Source organism: Ranitomeya variabilis, chromosome 5 (assembly GCF_051348905.1).
Source record: "Ranitomeya variabilis isolate aRanVar5 chromosome 5, aRanVar5.hap1, whole genome shotgun sequence".
NCBI classification, from domain to species: Eukaryota; Metazoa; Chordata; class Amphibia; order Anura; family Dendrobatidae; genus Ranitomeya; species Ranitomeya variabilis.
The window spans coordinates 565,212,405-565,229,290 of NC_135236.1; the positions used below are offsets into that span (position 1 = coordinate 565,212,405).

Consider the following 16,886-nt stretch of genomic DNA (forward strand, 5'->3'; position numbering starts at 1 on the left):
ATGTGACTAAGCCCAGAATGTTCCTGTGAAAGCAGTGTGAAAGGTCATGACAGACATCCATGAAGTAGCTGCCTTACAACGCAAATACACAGAGATGTAACGCGCCTAGTTGCAGCTGGAAGTCCTGGCCTAGACTGCATGTCTTAAGGTCACTGTGCACATCATGGATGTCCTGGCCTAGAATGGAGAGGCCAGGTTTCAAGGTAAGAGGAGAGGCCGAGGACCGAATGGGGCATAGTGAGCAGTGGAGGTTACAGGAGATGTGATATGCTTATTAGTTTTTTTTTTTACCTTTTACCAGCCCTCTACGGTTCAGTATTATGGCAACCAGCCAGCCACCATTCACTGAACTAGCAATTTTAGCAAATTGCAAATAATGTCCCCACTGTAAAAACAGATTTTTGTAAAATGCAACTAGAATTCTATTCCACTCTAATAAATTTACTCAACTCTAATCATCCTTTTTGTTGGTGTAGTGCATATTTGCCTTTGAGATTAATTAAAAATAAATGTATTCATACCAAAACTTCTTGGCAGACTTCAGGGTCACAAACGTCTCATTGTGAGAAGGGAGTTGATAAAATATTAAAACCTCCTGATAAAGGCTGGAGTTATCAGGACTGAATGCTGCAATGTTTTCAAGGAAAAGTAACAATTGTAATCAACTCTAGTTGTGTATGAGATAAAACACTAAAACTACTGTACAATAGGTTTTCATGATCATTTTCCTACCGATTTGTCTATGCAGATTGTGCATCTCCATGCTGACAGATAGTAAACAGTGCACTCGAATCCCGCAGTCATACTCCTTTATATGTTCTCACCTCTACGGCACACTGAGCTAACAAATGGAGACCATGAAATTACAATTACATTTTATTTTTCTTTATATTGAGACATTAAAACATGTGGGGTTTGAAAGGGACATAGCTTTTTAAGGGCTGGACCAGTCCCCCCTTCCTGACTGGCACATTTTCATGTTTTTTCATAAATGGTCTTTTATCCCCTCTGTAGGGATTTGCTCTGGTAGGTAGTGGCAGGGCCGCAGTAATGAGGCAACACACAGGCTTTAAGTCCAAACTTCAGTGGTTTATTAACACTTTAAACAGTCCGTGGCAGAAAGTGAGAGAAAAAACATATACATACTCCAGCTTGGAGAACCACTGGTTTCAGACTCACCCTTGCACGGGACGGGCTTAACTAAGCGGCTGCCAGGTCAGCGGCTTCGCCAGGTGCCATTCCCAGGTTTGCTACCAGTCTTGTCGCCAACCATTGCAGCATATGTAACTGACAAAACCAGTTCAGGCTCATTCCAGCCTAGCTCCTCACGCAGAACATGTGCCAAACAGAAGAAACGTCATTACATAACCTATAGCCACACCCACAGGTGATACCTATCACATGGGCTGATCACGTGATCCTGACATCACTGTAGGTCCTCAACCTTTAGGAAAAAAACAAGCCAAATCTTATCCTACTGGGAGAAATGTATCTTCCGTTCAGCACTACACCTTTTACTGCACCACACCTCCCAAAAACTTTCGTTTGGATTTTTTACCTTTTTGGTTCTTTTTTGTTTGGGTCTCGATTTTTCTGTTTTTATATTTATCTAAGTGTTTAGTTTCCTTTTCTGTTTAATTTTTACTCTTCTTTTTTATCATTTATTATACACATACTGTCTTAAAGCCCTATGAATGGGCATTTTAACATTAATACAGTCTTTTTGTTAATGTTTTCTCCTGTTACTGGAGCTGGTATATTAGCCAGCTCTTGGTCTGGTGCATATGAATATCATAGGAGACACTTTGTATTTACATTACATAAGAGTCACTGGGGCTGCAGCATATCATTGCATATGACACACTTGGACTGCAGCATATCCATTACATTACAGACTTTGGTACTGTTGCACACGTGTGTTTAGGCAGCCCTGGTCAAAATTACTGTTATTGTGAACAGTTAAGCAAGTTGAAGATGAAATGATCTCTAAAAGTTAAAGATGACACATTTCCTTTGTATTTTATTCAAAAAAGTGTGGGGTTTTTACATGTAAGAAATTGCAAAAAGGAAAATGGACAGATGCAGAAGTTTTGGCACCCTTGGTGATGTGTATGCTCGAATACCTTTGACCAAGGTTTCAAACCTTAATTAACCTGTTAGGGTTTATGGCTTGTTCATTATCATTGTTAGGAAAGGCCAGGCGATGCAAATTTCCCAGCTTTATAAAAACTCAGCTTCCTCTAAACTCGTGCCAAAAAAAAGAACAGCTATGTGTTATTCTAAGCAGCTGCCTAACACTCTGAAAAGGAAAAATCTGGAGGCCTACAAAGCAAGAGAAGACTATAATAAGATAGCAAATCGTTTTCAAATTGTGCTTTCCTCAGTTCTAAATGTAACTAAGAAATGGCAGTTAACAGGAACAGTGGGGGTCAAGATAAGGTCTGGAAGACAAAGCAAAATTTCAGTGAAAGCTGCTCTTAGGGTACTGTCACACAGTGCAGTTTTGATCGCTACGACGGCACGATCCGTGACGTCGCAGCGTCGTATGATTATCGCTCCAGTGTCGTAGACTGCGGTCACACGTTGCAATCACGGCGCTGGAGCGATGCCGAAGTCCCCGGGTAACCAGGGTAAACATCAGGTTACTAAGCGCAGGGCCACGCTTAGTAACCCGATGTTTACCCTGGTTACCAGCGTAAACGTAAAAAAAACAAACAGTACATACTTACATTCCGGTGTCTGTCCCCCGGCGTTCTGCTTCTCTGCACTGTGTAAGCACCATAGCTGGAAAGCACAGCGGTGACGTCAGACGTCACCGCTGTCCTCGCTTTCCGGCCGGCAGGTGCTCACAGTGCAGAGAAGCTGAGACGCCGGAGGACAGACACCAGAATGTGAGTATGTACTGTTTGTTTTTTTTACGTTTACGCTGGTAACCAGGGTAAACATCGGGTTACTAAGCGCGGCCCTGCGCTTAGTTACCCGATGTTTACCCTGGTTACAAGCGAACACATCGCTGGATCACTGTCACACACAATGATCCAGCGATGTCAGCGGGTGATCAAGCGACGAAAGAAAGTTCCAAACGATCTGCTACGACGTACGATTCTCAGCAGGGTCCCTTATCGCTGCTGCTTGTCAGACACTGCGATATCGTAACGATATCGCTAGAACGTCACGAATCGTACCGTCGTAGCGATCAAAATTGCACTGTGTGACAGTACCCTTAGGATTGCTAGAGAGGCAATCCAGAACCACTGGTTAACTGCAAAAGACCTTCAGAAAGATTTAGCAGACTCTGGAGTTGTCGTATATTGTTCTGCTGTTCCGATACACCTGCAAAAATATGGCCTTCATGGAAGAGTCATCAGAAGAAAACCTTTCCTTGTCCTCACCAGCGTTAGAAGCATGAAAAAGAACATCTAAACAAGCCTGTTGCATTTTGGAAACAAGTCCAATGTACCGATGAGATTAAAATAGAATTCTTTAGCCACAATGATTAAAGGTATGTGTGGAGAACATACAGAATTTCAGGAAAATAATATCTCGCCAACCATTAAGCATGGGGGAGAATCAATCATGCTTTGGGTCTTTATTGCAGCCAACAGCTTGGGGAACATTTCACGGCCCGGGTAGAGGGAAGAATGGATTAAATGAAATTTCAACAAATTCCTGATGCAAACATAACACCATCTGTAAAAAAGCTGAAGTTGAATAATAAACAATGATCCTAAGCACACATCAAAATCCACAATAGACTACCTCAAAAGGCGCAAGCTGAAGGTTTTACAATGGTCCTCACAGTCTCCTGATCTGAACATCATTGAAAATCTATGGCTAGACCTCAAAATAGCAAGACCACCCAGAAATCTCACAGAGCTGGAAACATTTTTCCAAGGAAGAGTGGATGAAAATCCCTAAACAAGAATTGAAAGACTCTTGTCTGAATACAAAAAACATTCACATGCTGTGATATTTTTAAAAGGGGTAATAACCATGCATGGTGCCCAAATTTTTGCATCCGCCCATTTACTATTTTGTAATTTTTAAAATGTAGATATACGTGTGTGTGTGTGTAAATGTAGATATACGTGTGTGTGTGTGTGTGTGTGTGTGTATATATATATATATATATATATATATATATATATATATATATATATATATATGTATATATATATATATATATATATATATGTGTATGTGTATATATATATATATATACATACACACACACACACACACACACACACACACACACACACACACACACACACACACACATACAGTACAGACCAAAGGTTTGGTCAAACGTTCTCATTTGAAGACTTTTCTGTATTTTCATGACAATGAAAATTGTACAGTCACACTGAAGGCATCAAAACTATGAATTAACACATGTGGAATTATGTACTTAACAAAAAAGTGTGATACAACTGAAAATATGTCTTATATTCTAGGTTCTTCAAAGTAGCCACCTTTTTATTTGATGACTGCTTTGCACACTCTTGGCATTCTGTTGATGAGCTTCAAGAGGTAGTCACCGGAAATGGTCTTCCAACAATCTTGAAGGAGTTCCCAGAGATGCTTAGCACTTGTTCGCCCTTTTTCCTTCACTCTGCGGTCCAGCTCACCCCAAACCATCTCGATTGGGTTCAGGTCTGGTGAGTGTGGAGGCCAGGTCATCTGTTGTAGCACCCCATCACTCTCCTTCTTGGTCAAATAGCCCTTACACAGCCTGGAGGTGTGTTTGGGGTTATTGTCCTGGTGAAAAATAAATGATGGTCCAACTAAACTCAAACCGGATGGAATAGCATGCCGCCGCAAGATGCTGTGGTAGCCATGCCTGTTCAGTATGCCTTCAATTTTGAATAAATCCCCAACAGTGTCACCAGCAAAGCACCCCCACACCATCACACCTCCTCCTCCATGCTTCACGGTGGGAACCAGGCATGTAGAGTCCATCTGTTCACCTTTTCTGCGTCGCACAAAGACACGGTGGTTGTAACCAAAGATCTCAAATTTGGAATCATCAGACCAAAGCACAGATTTCCACTGGTCTAATGTCCATTCCTTGTGTTCTTTAGCCCAAACAAGTCTCTTCTGCTTGTTGCCTGTCCTTAGTGGTTTCCCCGCAGCTATTTTACCACGAAGGCCTGCTGCACAACGTCTCCTCTTAACAGTTGTTGTAGAGATGTTTCTGCTGCTAGAACTCTGTGTGGCATTGACTTGGTCTCTAATCTGAGCTGCTGTTAACCTGCGATTTCTGAGGCTGGTGACTCGGATAAACTTATCCTCAGAAGCAGAGGTGACTCTTGGTCTTCCTTTCCTGGGGCTGTCCTCATGTGAGCCAGTTTCTTTGTAGCGCTTGATGGTTTTTGCCACTGCACTTGGGGACACTTTCAAAGTTTTCCCAATTTTTCGGACTGACTGACCTTCATTTCTTAAAGTAATTATGGCCACTCGTTTTTCTTTACTTAGCTGCTTTTTTCTTGCCATAATACAAATTCTAACAGTCTATTCAGTAGGACTATCAGCTGTGTATCCACCAGACTTCTGCACAACACAATTGATGGTCCCAACCCCATTTATAAGGCAAGAAATCTTACATATTAAACCTGACAGGGCACACCTGTGAAGTGAAAAGCATTCCCGGTGACTACCTCTTGAAGCTCAGCAAGAGAATGCCAAGAGTGTGCAAAGCAGTCATCAAAGCAAAAGGTGGCTACTTTGAAGAACCTAGAATATAATACATACTTTTAGTTGTTTCACACTGTTTTGTTAAGTATATAATTCCACATGTGTTAATTCATAGTTCTGATGCCTTCAGTGTGAATGTACATTTTTCATAGTTATGAAAATACAGAAAAATCTTTAAATGAGGTGTGTCGAAACTTTTGGTCTATACTGTAATATATATATATATCTAATATGTAAAGCTGAATGTGTGTATGTATGTATGTATGTACAGTATGTCCGGGATTGGCATCTGAACCGTCGCAGCTACAGCCACAAAATTTCGCACAGTCACACGTCTGGACCCCGAGAGCGTCATAGGCTATGTTGTGAGGTGAAATTTTAACCCCGCGCTTTCCAATTCACCAAACAATTTTGCCCCTATCTACATAATGGGGAAAAAGTGAAAGGAAAAGTGTTGGAGGCGTCGCAGCTACAGGCACAAAATTTTGCACAGTCACACGTCTGGACCCCGAGAGCGTCATAGGCTATGTTGTGAGGTGAAATTTTAACCCCGCGCTTTCCAATTCACCAAACAATTTTGCCCCTATCTACATAATGGGGAAAAAATGAAAGGAAAAGTGTTGGAGGCAAATTAACAGCTGCCAGATGTGAACAAGGGGGACTTAAAGAATGAGAGCGATGGCGCCAAAGAGTATATACTGTACAGTTGCGAAGGTGGGGCCCCGACATGGGATAATCACCACACCACCACGGGGATATGAACACACACACAAAATGCGCCACACACTACCACGTGCTCGAACACATATACCACCCTCAGCGCACATTTCACCACACATACACCAACCTCGCCACATAAAAGTCGAAACACAAAAGTCGCCGCTCAAAACTCGCCACGCGCAAAACTCTCCACATGCAAAACTCACCTCATGGAAAACTCGCCACACGCAAAATTTGCACACGCAGAAAAATTGCCACATGCACAAAAGTTGCAACACATGCAAAAGTTGCCTCACACAAAACTTGCACATACTCAAAAGGCACCACACATAAAACTCGCCACGCGCAAAACTCGCCATGCGCAAAACTTGCTACACACAACTTGCTACACTAACCTGTCACATGCAACTCGACACACAAAACGTTGCTACACGCATGTCGCCACACAAAACTCATCTCACAAAAGTCGCTACATGCATGTCGCCACATGCAACTCAACACACACAACTTGACACACGAAACTCGCCCTAAAACACACAAAAGTCTGGTATTATCCTTCAAAAATAAAAATCTGATTAATAAGCAGACAAACTACAAGAGCAACAAATGTACCATATAGGAATCCGGCAGCTGTCAGTCACATGACCAGTCTATTATGTGTATGTGTGAGCTAATATATACTGCTGATTTATCAGGCTGCCAATTTAGCTTACAAATACTGAAGTAAAAATACTGACCAAATAACATGTGAATGAGGTCTAATACAGGAGGAGATGACATACAGATATATACTATATACAGGAGGAGATGACACACAGGTATATACTATTTACAGGGGAGATGACACACAGGTATATACTATATACAGGAGGAGATGACACAGAGATATATACTATATACAGGAGAGATGACACACAGGTATATACAGGTCCTTCTCAAAAAATTAGCATATAGTGTTAAATTTCATTATTTACCATAATGTAATGATTACAATTAAACTTTCATATATTATAGATTCATTATCCACCAACTGAAATTTGTCAGGTCTTTTATTGTTTTAATACTGATGATTTTGGCATACAACTCCTGATAACCCAAAAAACCTGTCTCAATAAATTAGCATATCAAGAAAAGGTTCTCTAAACGACCTATTACCCTAAACTTCTGAATCAACTAATTAACTCTAAACACATGCAAAAGATACCTGAGGCTTTTAAAAACTCCCTGCCTGGTTCATTACTCAAAACCCCCATCATGGGTAAGACTAGCGACCTGACAGATGTCAAGAAGGCCATCATTGACACCCTCAAGCAAGAGGGTAAGACCCAGAAAGAAATTTCTCAACAAATAGGCTGTTCCCAGAGTGCTGTATCAAGGCACCTCAATGGTAAGTCTGTTGGAAGGAAACAATGTGGCAGAAAACGCTGTACAACGAGAAGAGGTGACCGGAACCTGAGGAAGCAGTGGACTGAGTCTGGTGTGGAAACATCCAGAGCCACCGTGCACAGGCGTGTGCAGGAAATGGGCTACAGGTGCCGCATTCCCCAGGTAAAGCCACTTTTGAACCATAAACAGCGGCAGAAGCGCCTGACCTGGGCTACAGAGAAGCAGCACTGGACTGTTGCTAAGTGGTCCCAAGTACTTTTTTCTGATGAAAGCAAATTTTGCATGTCATTCGGAAATCAAGGTGCCAGAGTCTGGAGGAAGACTGGGGAGAAGGAAATGCCAAAATGCCTGAAGTCCAGTGTCAAGTACCCACAGTCAGTGATGGTGTGGGGTGCCATGTCAGCTGCTGGTGTTGGTCCACTGTGTTTCATCAAGGGCAGGGTCAATGCAGCTAGCTATCAGGAGATTTTGGAGCACTTCATGCTTCCATCGGCTGAAATGCTTTATGGAGATGAAGATTTCATTTTTCAGCACGACCTGGCACCTGCTCACAGTGCCAAAACCACTGATAAATGGTTTACTGACCATGGTATTACTGTGCTCAATTGGCCTGCCAACTCTCCTGACCTGAACCCCATAGAGAATCTGTGGGATATTGTGAAGAGAAAGTTGAGAGACGCAAGACCCAACACTCTGGATGAGCTTAAGGCCGCTATTGAAGCATCCTGGGCCTCCATAACATCTCAGCAGTGTCACAGGCTGATTGCCTCCATGCCACGCCACATTGAAGCAGTCATTTCTGCCAAAGGATTCCCGACCAAGTATTGAGTGCATAACTGAACATTATTATTTGATGGTTTTTTTGTTTGGTATTTAAAAAACACTTTTATTTGATTGGTTGGGTGAAATATGCTAATTTATTGAGACAGGTTTTTTGGGTTATCAGGAGTTGTATGCCAAAATCATCAGTATTAAAACAATAAAAGACCTGACAAATTTCAGTTGGTGGATAATGAATCTATAATATATGAAAGTTTAATTGTAATCATTACATTATGGTAAATAATGAAATTTAACATTATATGCTAATTTTTTGAGAAGGACCTGTATATACAGGAGGAGATGACACACAGATATATACTATATATAGGTGAGATGACACAGGTATATACTATATACAGGAGGAGATTACATACAGGTATATACTATATATAGGAGGAGATGACATACAGGTATATACTATATACAGGGGAGATGACACACAGCAGGTATATACTATATACAGGGGAGATGACATACAGGTATATACTATATACAGGAGATGACATACAGGTGTATACTATATATAAGGGAGATGACAAACATGTATATACTGAGGTGAAAATGAGAGGTGTGAGGTGAAAATGAAAAGGTGTGAGTGCAAAATGAGAGGAGTGAGGGAAAATAGTGGAGTGATCGGAAAATGACAGATGTGAGGTCGAAATGACAAGTGTTAGGGGGGAATGAGAGGAGTGAGGGGGAAAATAAGAGGAGTGAGGGAGAAAATGAGAGATGTGAGGGGGAAAATGAAAGATGTGATGGGGAAAATGAGAGGCGTGATGGGAAAATAAGAGAAGTGAGGTGCTATAACTAACCACAGATATTTACTATGCCCAGGCAACGCCGGGCTCTTCAGCTAGTATATATATATATATATATATATATATATATATATTTATTTATTTATTTTTTTGCCTAAAATACCCAGGCAATGTGTCATCTTTAACTTTTGGCCTTTTAGAAATCGTTCTCATTTTTAGCTTGCTTAAAAGTTCACAGCAACAGTAATTTTAACTAGGTTTGCCAACTTTTACATGTCACTGTAAGAGACACTAGGGCCGGAGCATATCTATTTATATAATTGCCTTGCAATGTTTTCATTTCCTGTTCTGTCCAGATGTCACCGTATCCCAGAATTCCAAGCGGAGGAAGTTCACCAACTGCCGTATTGGAACACCCAAGTGATGGGTGTCTCAATGAGGAAACAGCTGCTGGTACCAACCTATTGCGCGGTATTACCAGTGGAACACCGTCGCACCACACACACACACACACACACACACACACACACACACACACACATACACATACACATACACATACACATACACATACACACACACACACACACACACACACACACACACACACACACACACTCTATACTCCATTCGCACCACACACTCACATTCACACACTTTCACACTCACATTCACACACACTCTACGCCGTAGCACCACATACACACTCACATTCACACTTTCACATTCAGACTCACGCAGCCTCTTGCACGGTACCACCAGTGGAACACCGTCGTGAACACGCCGCCGCCGGGATCAGCTGAATGATTCACTGACTGCCGCCATCTTTGTACAGGAGGAGTGCATGCACAGTTTTAATGTGGCCATCGCTATCTGTCTGCACAAAGATGGCGGCAGTCTGATTTACTGCGCCTGCGCAAATTACGTGCAGGTGCATTGAATCATTCGGCTGATCCCGGCGGCAGATTCGCGACGTGGCTACAGGCAGAGGAAGCCAGTCACATTAAAGGGGTTTTCCCACGAACGAAAGTTCATTTTAATAATTGACTGTGTACGGAGCATACCACATCTCCTGGGCAGGGGAGGAAGCAAAAGACAATACTGACATTAAAGCAGGGGATCACAGTGGATTCATTTTGTGAGGTAAAATATTTCACTGTTTTTAAAAAAATATTTTACCTCACAAAATGTCTCCTCTGCGATCTCCTGCTGTAATGTCAGTATTGTCTTTGGCTTCCTCCCCTGCCCAGGAGCTGTGGTATGTTCAATACACGGTCAGACACAGACAATTTTTAAATTGAACTTTTGTTCATGGGAAAACCCCCTTTAAAAAGCAAATATCAACGCCAACATAGCTCCTCCTAAAAAGTACACCATTGACAATGAAAGGAAAGCAGTAAAGGCACACCGTCGAAGACAACAAAGGGCAAATGAGACTCTTGAAGATCAATAGCATCGCGGGGACAAAAACAATGCATATAAGTGTAGGCGTCAAGCACATGAGTCCCCTGATGCAAAAGTCATTAGATTATCACAGGATGCCATTAGGCAACAACAGCGCCGCATGCCTGCCCCCATTGTGACATTACCGCCCTCTCGATGTGATAGCATCGGGCCTCCATCTAGTACATTACATAGGAGCCAGTGGGATGTGAGTGCAGAGCGCTTAAACTCCACCCACAAAGAAAACCCTAAGGTTCGCATTGGCCAGCATCAGGGTATAATCTTTCATTGCATGCACCCCAGTGGAATTAAAGGTCTGGTGGCTGGCCCGAGCATTGCAGTCACCAGGAATCTGCTTCGGGGGCCAGACAAAATGGTATTGCGGGCCAAAAGTTCTTCACCCCTTTTTAGAATGTCAGTACAAAGTAAATTCTAATGTTTATAGTCCAGAAGTAGTTAAACGATCTTGAATATAATAAAACATACTTTGTCAGAACATAAATTATATTTTTGACTGTAGGATAGAAAAATGCCAAGTCTCACAGGATAAAATCCTGAGCTCTACGGCTCTGCCTATGTAGACGGAATGCCCTGCTCAAAGCCACTGAGATCAGGGATTGGCCATCGACATGACCTCAGCACTGCAGTCAGTACCAGACAGTGGTAGACCTTTGAATGATGAGTAAAGCACTGTTTATTTGTTTAGTCTTCTGACAAAATGTGCCCAGGACTGTTTTTTTTTTTTTTTTTTTAAAGAGAAATAACCCTTTTAGGCCTTGGGCTACATAGCATTTTGTAGCTGCACAAAATAAGATGACATTGTTCCACTTTCACAATTGCATACATAGTGGGGATTTAAAAAAAAAAAAATATCCATCTGGGTTGAATTTCTGCTGGCTGTCAGGTTGGAGTCACTTTTGTGACTCAGCCATGTTACATTGTGATCTTATTTCCACCTCCACAATTTCCATGTATACCTAGCCTACATTATACCTCCACTTTTATCTGTCTACTGTTCTGACCCATAGATGCTACATTCTGGCTGTAGATGGATGAAGGTAAAAATAATTGCGGTGAAAAGGTTTTAATGGAAAACTGTATTTATTTAGATCTCAGAAGAACCTGTTGGGGCGGCTCCTCGACCTTGGAACCCACAGCTCGATTGCTCCAGGCTGGAGGCACTTGGCATTGGACAACGGACACCCTTCAGAGTCGGCATTAGGGAATCCCTTTGGCCATTTTTACCTGCTAAGAAAACTCTGCAAACAATGTTTCATTAGATTTTTTTTTATTTCCTTGTAGGGAAAATTGATATTTCTATTTTTTTCTTGAAAAAATTTAGTTTTGTATTGTTGTTGTTAATATGCATAAACCGAAAAAGCAGTCCGTTCCAGTTACTAGGATGTTGGTACATAAACGCTCGAGCGTTGAGTTGATTATCTCTTCTAACAGCTTATGGAGACAGCAGTAATTAGGATCATTTCTGTGGTTTATTGTACTTGGCCTCAGCCAGATGTTCCTATCTGTGTGCTGTAAATCAGTATATGAGCCTCCAACCCCTCTGCATGGCACCTACAGCCATCAAAAAATTATGTCAGTGGATTATGAGTGTGGGTAATGTCTGTGTAAGACATTCATTTAAGAATTGATACTATGTTCATGCCGAAGCGCTATACAACTGGTGAACAGCATTATACGATATATATTCATGCCCCAGGCTCTGATCATTTTTTATATTACCAGTATTAAGTGAACGGCACAATATATATTTTTTTAAATACCACAATTATTGTAGTCATGCCAAAATGTAAATTAAAGGGATGTGTAGTTTCAGGGAGAAATGTACGATTTCTTTAGCAATTCTTGGTTTTCATGATTTTTCGTTACAATCATTCAAGTTACGAACGTAAAAAGCTTATTTCCAGGAAATAGAAATCTGTTCTGATCATGTAACAGAGCTCCAACAAATGTTATATCTCCAGTTTGAATTCCCTAGAATTATGCAATAAATCACTGCAAGTAGAGATTTGGAAAACTTGGCAAAATTTCTATATGTAAGAATAACTTCTTGTTTCCGAAACTGGAATACCCCTTTTAAATGTAGGATTTTCTTGGTCATAAAGCTATTTGTCTGTAACCATGATTGTACGTCACACTTTCAACGAAATGTGTTACTGGTAAAGTTCCCGACAGAGAACATTAGTAAGACAAGTGTCCAGTGTTCATATATCGCATGGTGTAGTAAACTAAGCTCTGCTCCGGGCAAAGTGAGGCAAAAAAGAACAACTCCTGCATTTACAGTATGTGGATGCTATATTGCACCATTTATTCATATAATCCTACGTGGAGCAAAATGTAATTAGATTTTTTCAAATTATTAAGTCAAAAGAAGTGACCTTGAGATTTCTCTTCTCCCACAAAAATATTATGCAAAGTGTAAGAAAGTATACCAGATGAGACTCCAATGTATCTGTATGTGAATGGCATTCAGAAGGATGAGGCACACATAACATATGTTCTACTAGTGCTTAATCAAATTAGCGAGTCCAAAAATAATATCACCGTTTGGGCCAATGTTTTACTTTCTAGATTTGGTGAAACCATTTTCAGCTCATGTATGTTGATATATCTGTTAAAGTGCAAAATAAAATACTGTATATTTCTAGAAGTCTTTGCATATTGTTTTGTTAATGAGACAAATTTTGTATTGTAAATGTGAATAACCACAACAGAACACTAATGCGGCCCACATACAATAGATGAAAGTCAACCAAACCAAATTAGTACTATGTATTGGGTCGTCGCGAGTCTTCCCTGACCGCAAATGTGGAAGGATTAAGGGTCAGGCATGTGGGGACCTAACCTACACAAACCTTTATTCATTCATGGTGTAAGCCAATGCCTGAGGAGCATTTTTCCCTTCTTTATTTTGTAAACATCTCTCTAAAGTTCATAGGCATTTCAAAGGGAATTACATTTTATTGGGGTATGCCATTCACTTTATTTTGGCCCCATACTGATCCGGCCCTTTTGTCTTTCACTGTACAGACTGCCTCTGGAGGAATGTTTCACAGCTACTATTGGTGAATGGAGTGATTCTACCTCCCTGCAAAGCCAGATGGCCCTGAACATCACTGTGCAGAGAAATACAGTCTCGTGGTATTGGCGTGGGTCCCATGAACCCCCACCAATCCTAAAGTAATGGCATATTCATATGATTTTCCATCATTCTATTGGATGGAAGACCGGTTTACAATTTAATGCTATTAATTAAAAATAAAATTTTTAGTTATAGTGCCAATACAGCAAGTGGGTACATTTAGATTACTCATCTTGCAGTACTTCCTTCCTGACTGTGGACATGATTTATTTTGCATGTGCTTCCCATAAATGCGCATACCGGCACGTCTTGGTGATTTTTTGGGGGCACAGGAAATCTACCTGCATAATTGCCACCCAGAGCTTGGTTTAACTGCTGTCACGATTCCTCCGCTCAGTGAATGAGTGCTATGCTGTTCTATGGAAACTGTCTTGCTGATCTGTCTGTGTCTTGATTGACATCTTGGCTTCCAGTCCTGTGATGGGCTTGCTGGTCTTTCGGTGCCTTGATTGACAGCTCTGCTGTCCAATCTGTGACTGGGATGTGTGGGACTTTGTTCAGGTGTTCTGTGTTCTGGTGATTGCCAAGCTACTTAACTGAGCTGTCTGCCCCTGCCAGACGTCATTTTTGTTACTTGGTGAGCTTTAGCCTGATTATTTTGGTCCGAGTTCTGATCTTCTGCTGCCCGACCCTTCGGACCGTGTTCTGACTATCCCTTTGCCTTGTCCTTCGGCTTTTGATCCGCTATATCTTGTTATAGACCCTAGACTGTGACCTGACTTACACCATCGATTTTGGTATTGACCCCGGAACGTCTGACTCTTCTACCTCACGGCCTGTCCATGAGTAGTGAGTAGCGTCACATTAGTGACTCGTGTCACAACTGCTTTTTCGCACCTTGGGGGCTCTCTAAGCGCAACATGGAATCTGCAATTTGCTCCTGCAAGAATCATGCTGCAAAACTCAAATGGCGATCCTTCCATTCTGAGAATGCCAGGATCCCAAACAGTAGTTTCTGACCACATGTGGGGTATTGGCGTACTCAGGAGAAAACGGATCCGCAAACTATTGTTCAATTATTAGTTAATAGTGGTATAGTAGTATATTATAAAGTGATTATTTCACACTTTTAACATCCAACCTATTAACATCAATAGTTGATTCTATAGCTGGTGAGGCTGCATCAGCTAGGGAAAAATGATGGTTAATTGTTAATTTCCCCATAAATATGTTGACATATTTGTGTGAAAATGCCAGATTAACTTGTGAAATATTTTAGATAACTGTGGCACTTGATTCCGATATTAACCTGGTGGAGGACTTGGATACGTCCATGACACAAGACATGTTTCCACACATGAAAATGCCCCATTCTTTGAGAATGTAAATTGGCTGTCACACAGTGTGGTTTCTTTTTATTGGTCTATTCCAAGTACTATTGCATTACAATGCATCAATGCATGTCATCTTAATATGTATAGAAAGAATAATTAATCCACTAAGTAATTTTTATTTATATCTCAATTTAAAAATAAATGTAAAAAATAAAGTACTAGTGCCATGCTCAGAAATACACACACAGCCTGTCATGGTATCAATTAATGGTTGACAAAGGAATATTCTGCCATTCTGAATGCACTTGGCCATGCCAATTGTCAAGATGCGCTGCCGGCAGCTTGCTTTGCAACTTCTCACCAATGATGTCCCAGGTATGTACAATGTGAGGCAAATCACAGAACACCATGGTAGCAAGTTTAAGCCACACAGCCTGCTCACAATAGCACAAGCAATTTATGGCAGGTTGTGATCCCTTTTGATCTCCAGTAAGGTATGGTCACTATATGGACAGCCTGCTCCTGATTTGGGGTAGCACTAGGAAACAAGCTTATGAGTTTGTCAATAATAATAGAAATTATATTAATCATATTAATCTCTGGTTAATGACAACGTTTTAGGATACATATAGATTAACCCCTTCCGGACCTATGATTCATACGCTGCGTCATGAAAGTCGGTGCCAATCCGACCTGTGACGCAGCGTATGCGTCATGGCGGGATCGCGATCCTGCAGGTCAGGTGAAAGTGTTAACTGAAATTTCACCCGACCTGCAGGAACAGGGGAACTTGTACTTTAGCCCGGGGGGGTGACTTTGCCCCCCCTTGGCTACGATCGCACTGGTGACCAGTTTGTCACCACCCCCCAGATCTGATTGGAGCTAGCATCCATGTGATGCTATCTCTCCATTCAGATGTGGAGGGGCGGAGAAAACCATGGCTGCCTTGCTGTCCAGCTACATGCTGTCCATGGAAGCTGAACAGCGAGGTGCCTGCATGCTGCCCTGCCACATAACGCGATCGCCACCATCACCGCCGCCGCCAGGTACTCTGCTGCCGTCTGCTTCCCCCCGCCGTCTGATTCCATGCCGCCCGACCTCCGCTCCCTGCCCCGGTGATCACCCCCTGCCCCGGTGAACACCTGTCATGTCGGACGCTGTTCAGACCAGGTTGTCTGACAGACAGCGGTAATTCCGCTTTTGACCACTATGCGCTCATTGGCGTCGGCTAGATTTTATCTAGCTGGTCCGGGGTTAATTTACCTGGTGATCGGATTGGAAGCTGGGCCATGCCCACTGCCTTTAAATAGTTCTCCTGAACATTGGGCGTCGCCGATTATAGCTCCTGTCTTGTGCGTTGTTATCTCGGTCTGGAGGGGTGAGCTAGTAGTTGGAGTATCGTTGCTGGTGGAGTAGTTCCCTTTGTCTTATTTACTCCTTCCTATATTTGTATTTATTTTGCCCTGCGCATTTATTGTGTATTCCTGAGTGACTGCGGCGTGGTGTATATTTTCTGTTATCCCTGTCTGTGCTAACTGTGGGTATTGGTGTATTATCTTTTCACTGGGTGGTGGCGGTGGTTTCAGCCTAGGGTTGAAACAGGAGACAGGGTGAGGTTCGAGGCCT

At 41.9% G+C, this 16,886-nt stretch overlaps 1 protein-coding gene across 2 annotated transcripts in view; it reads left to right on the plus strand.

Annotated features, from left to right (window-relative positions):
* The window catches only part of MAT2B (methionine adenosyltransferase 2 non-catalytic beta subunit), a 56,387-nt gene extending 42,895 nt beyond the window's left edge, over positions 1-13,492 (plus strand). For both annotated transcript variants that reach the window (XM_077265974.1, XM_077265975.1), the window contains one exon: positions 11,936-13,492. In XM_077265974.1, coding sequence (XP_077122089.1) covers positions 11,936-12,106 — 171 coding nt within the window. In that variant the 3' untranslated portion in view covers positions 12,107-13,492. The remainder of the gene's footprint in view (positions 1-11,935) is intronic.
* Positions 13,493-16,886: the final 3,394 nt, after the last annotated feature.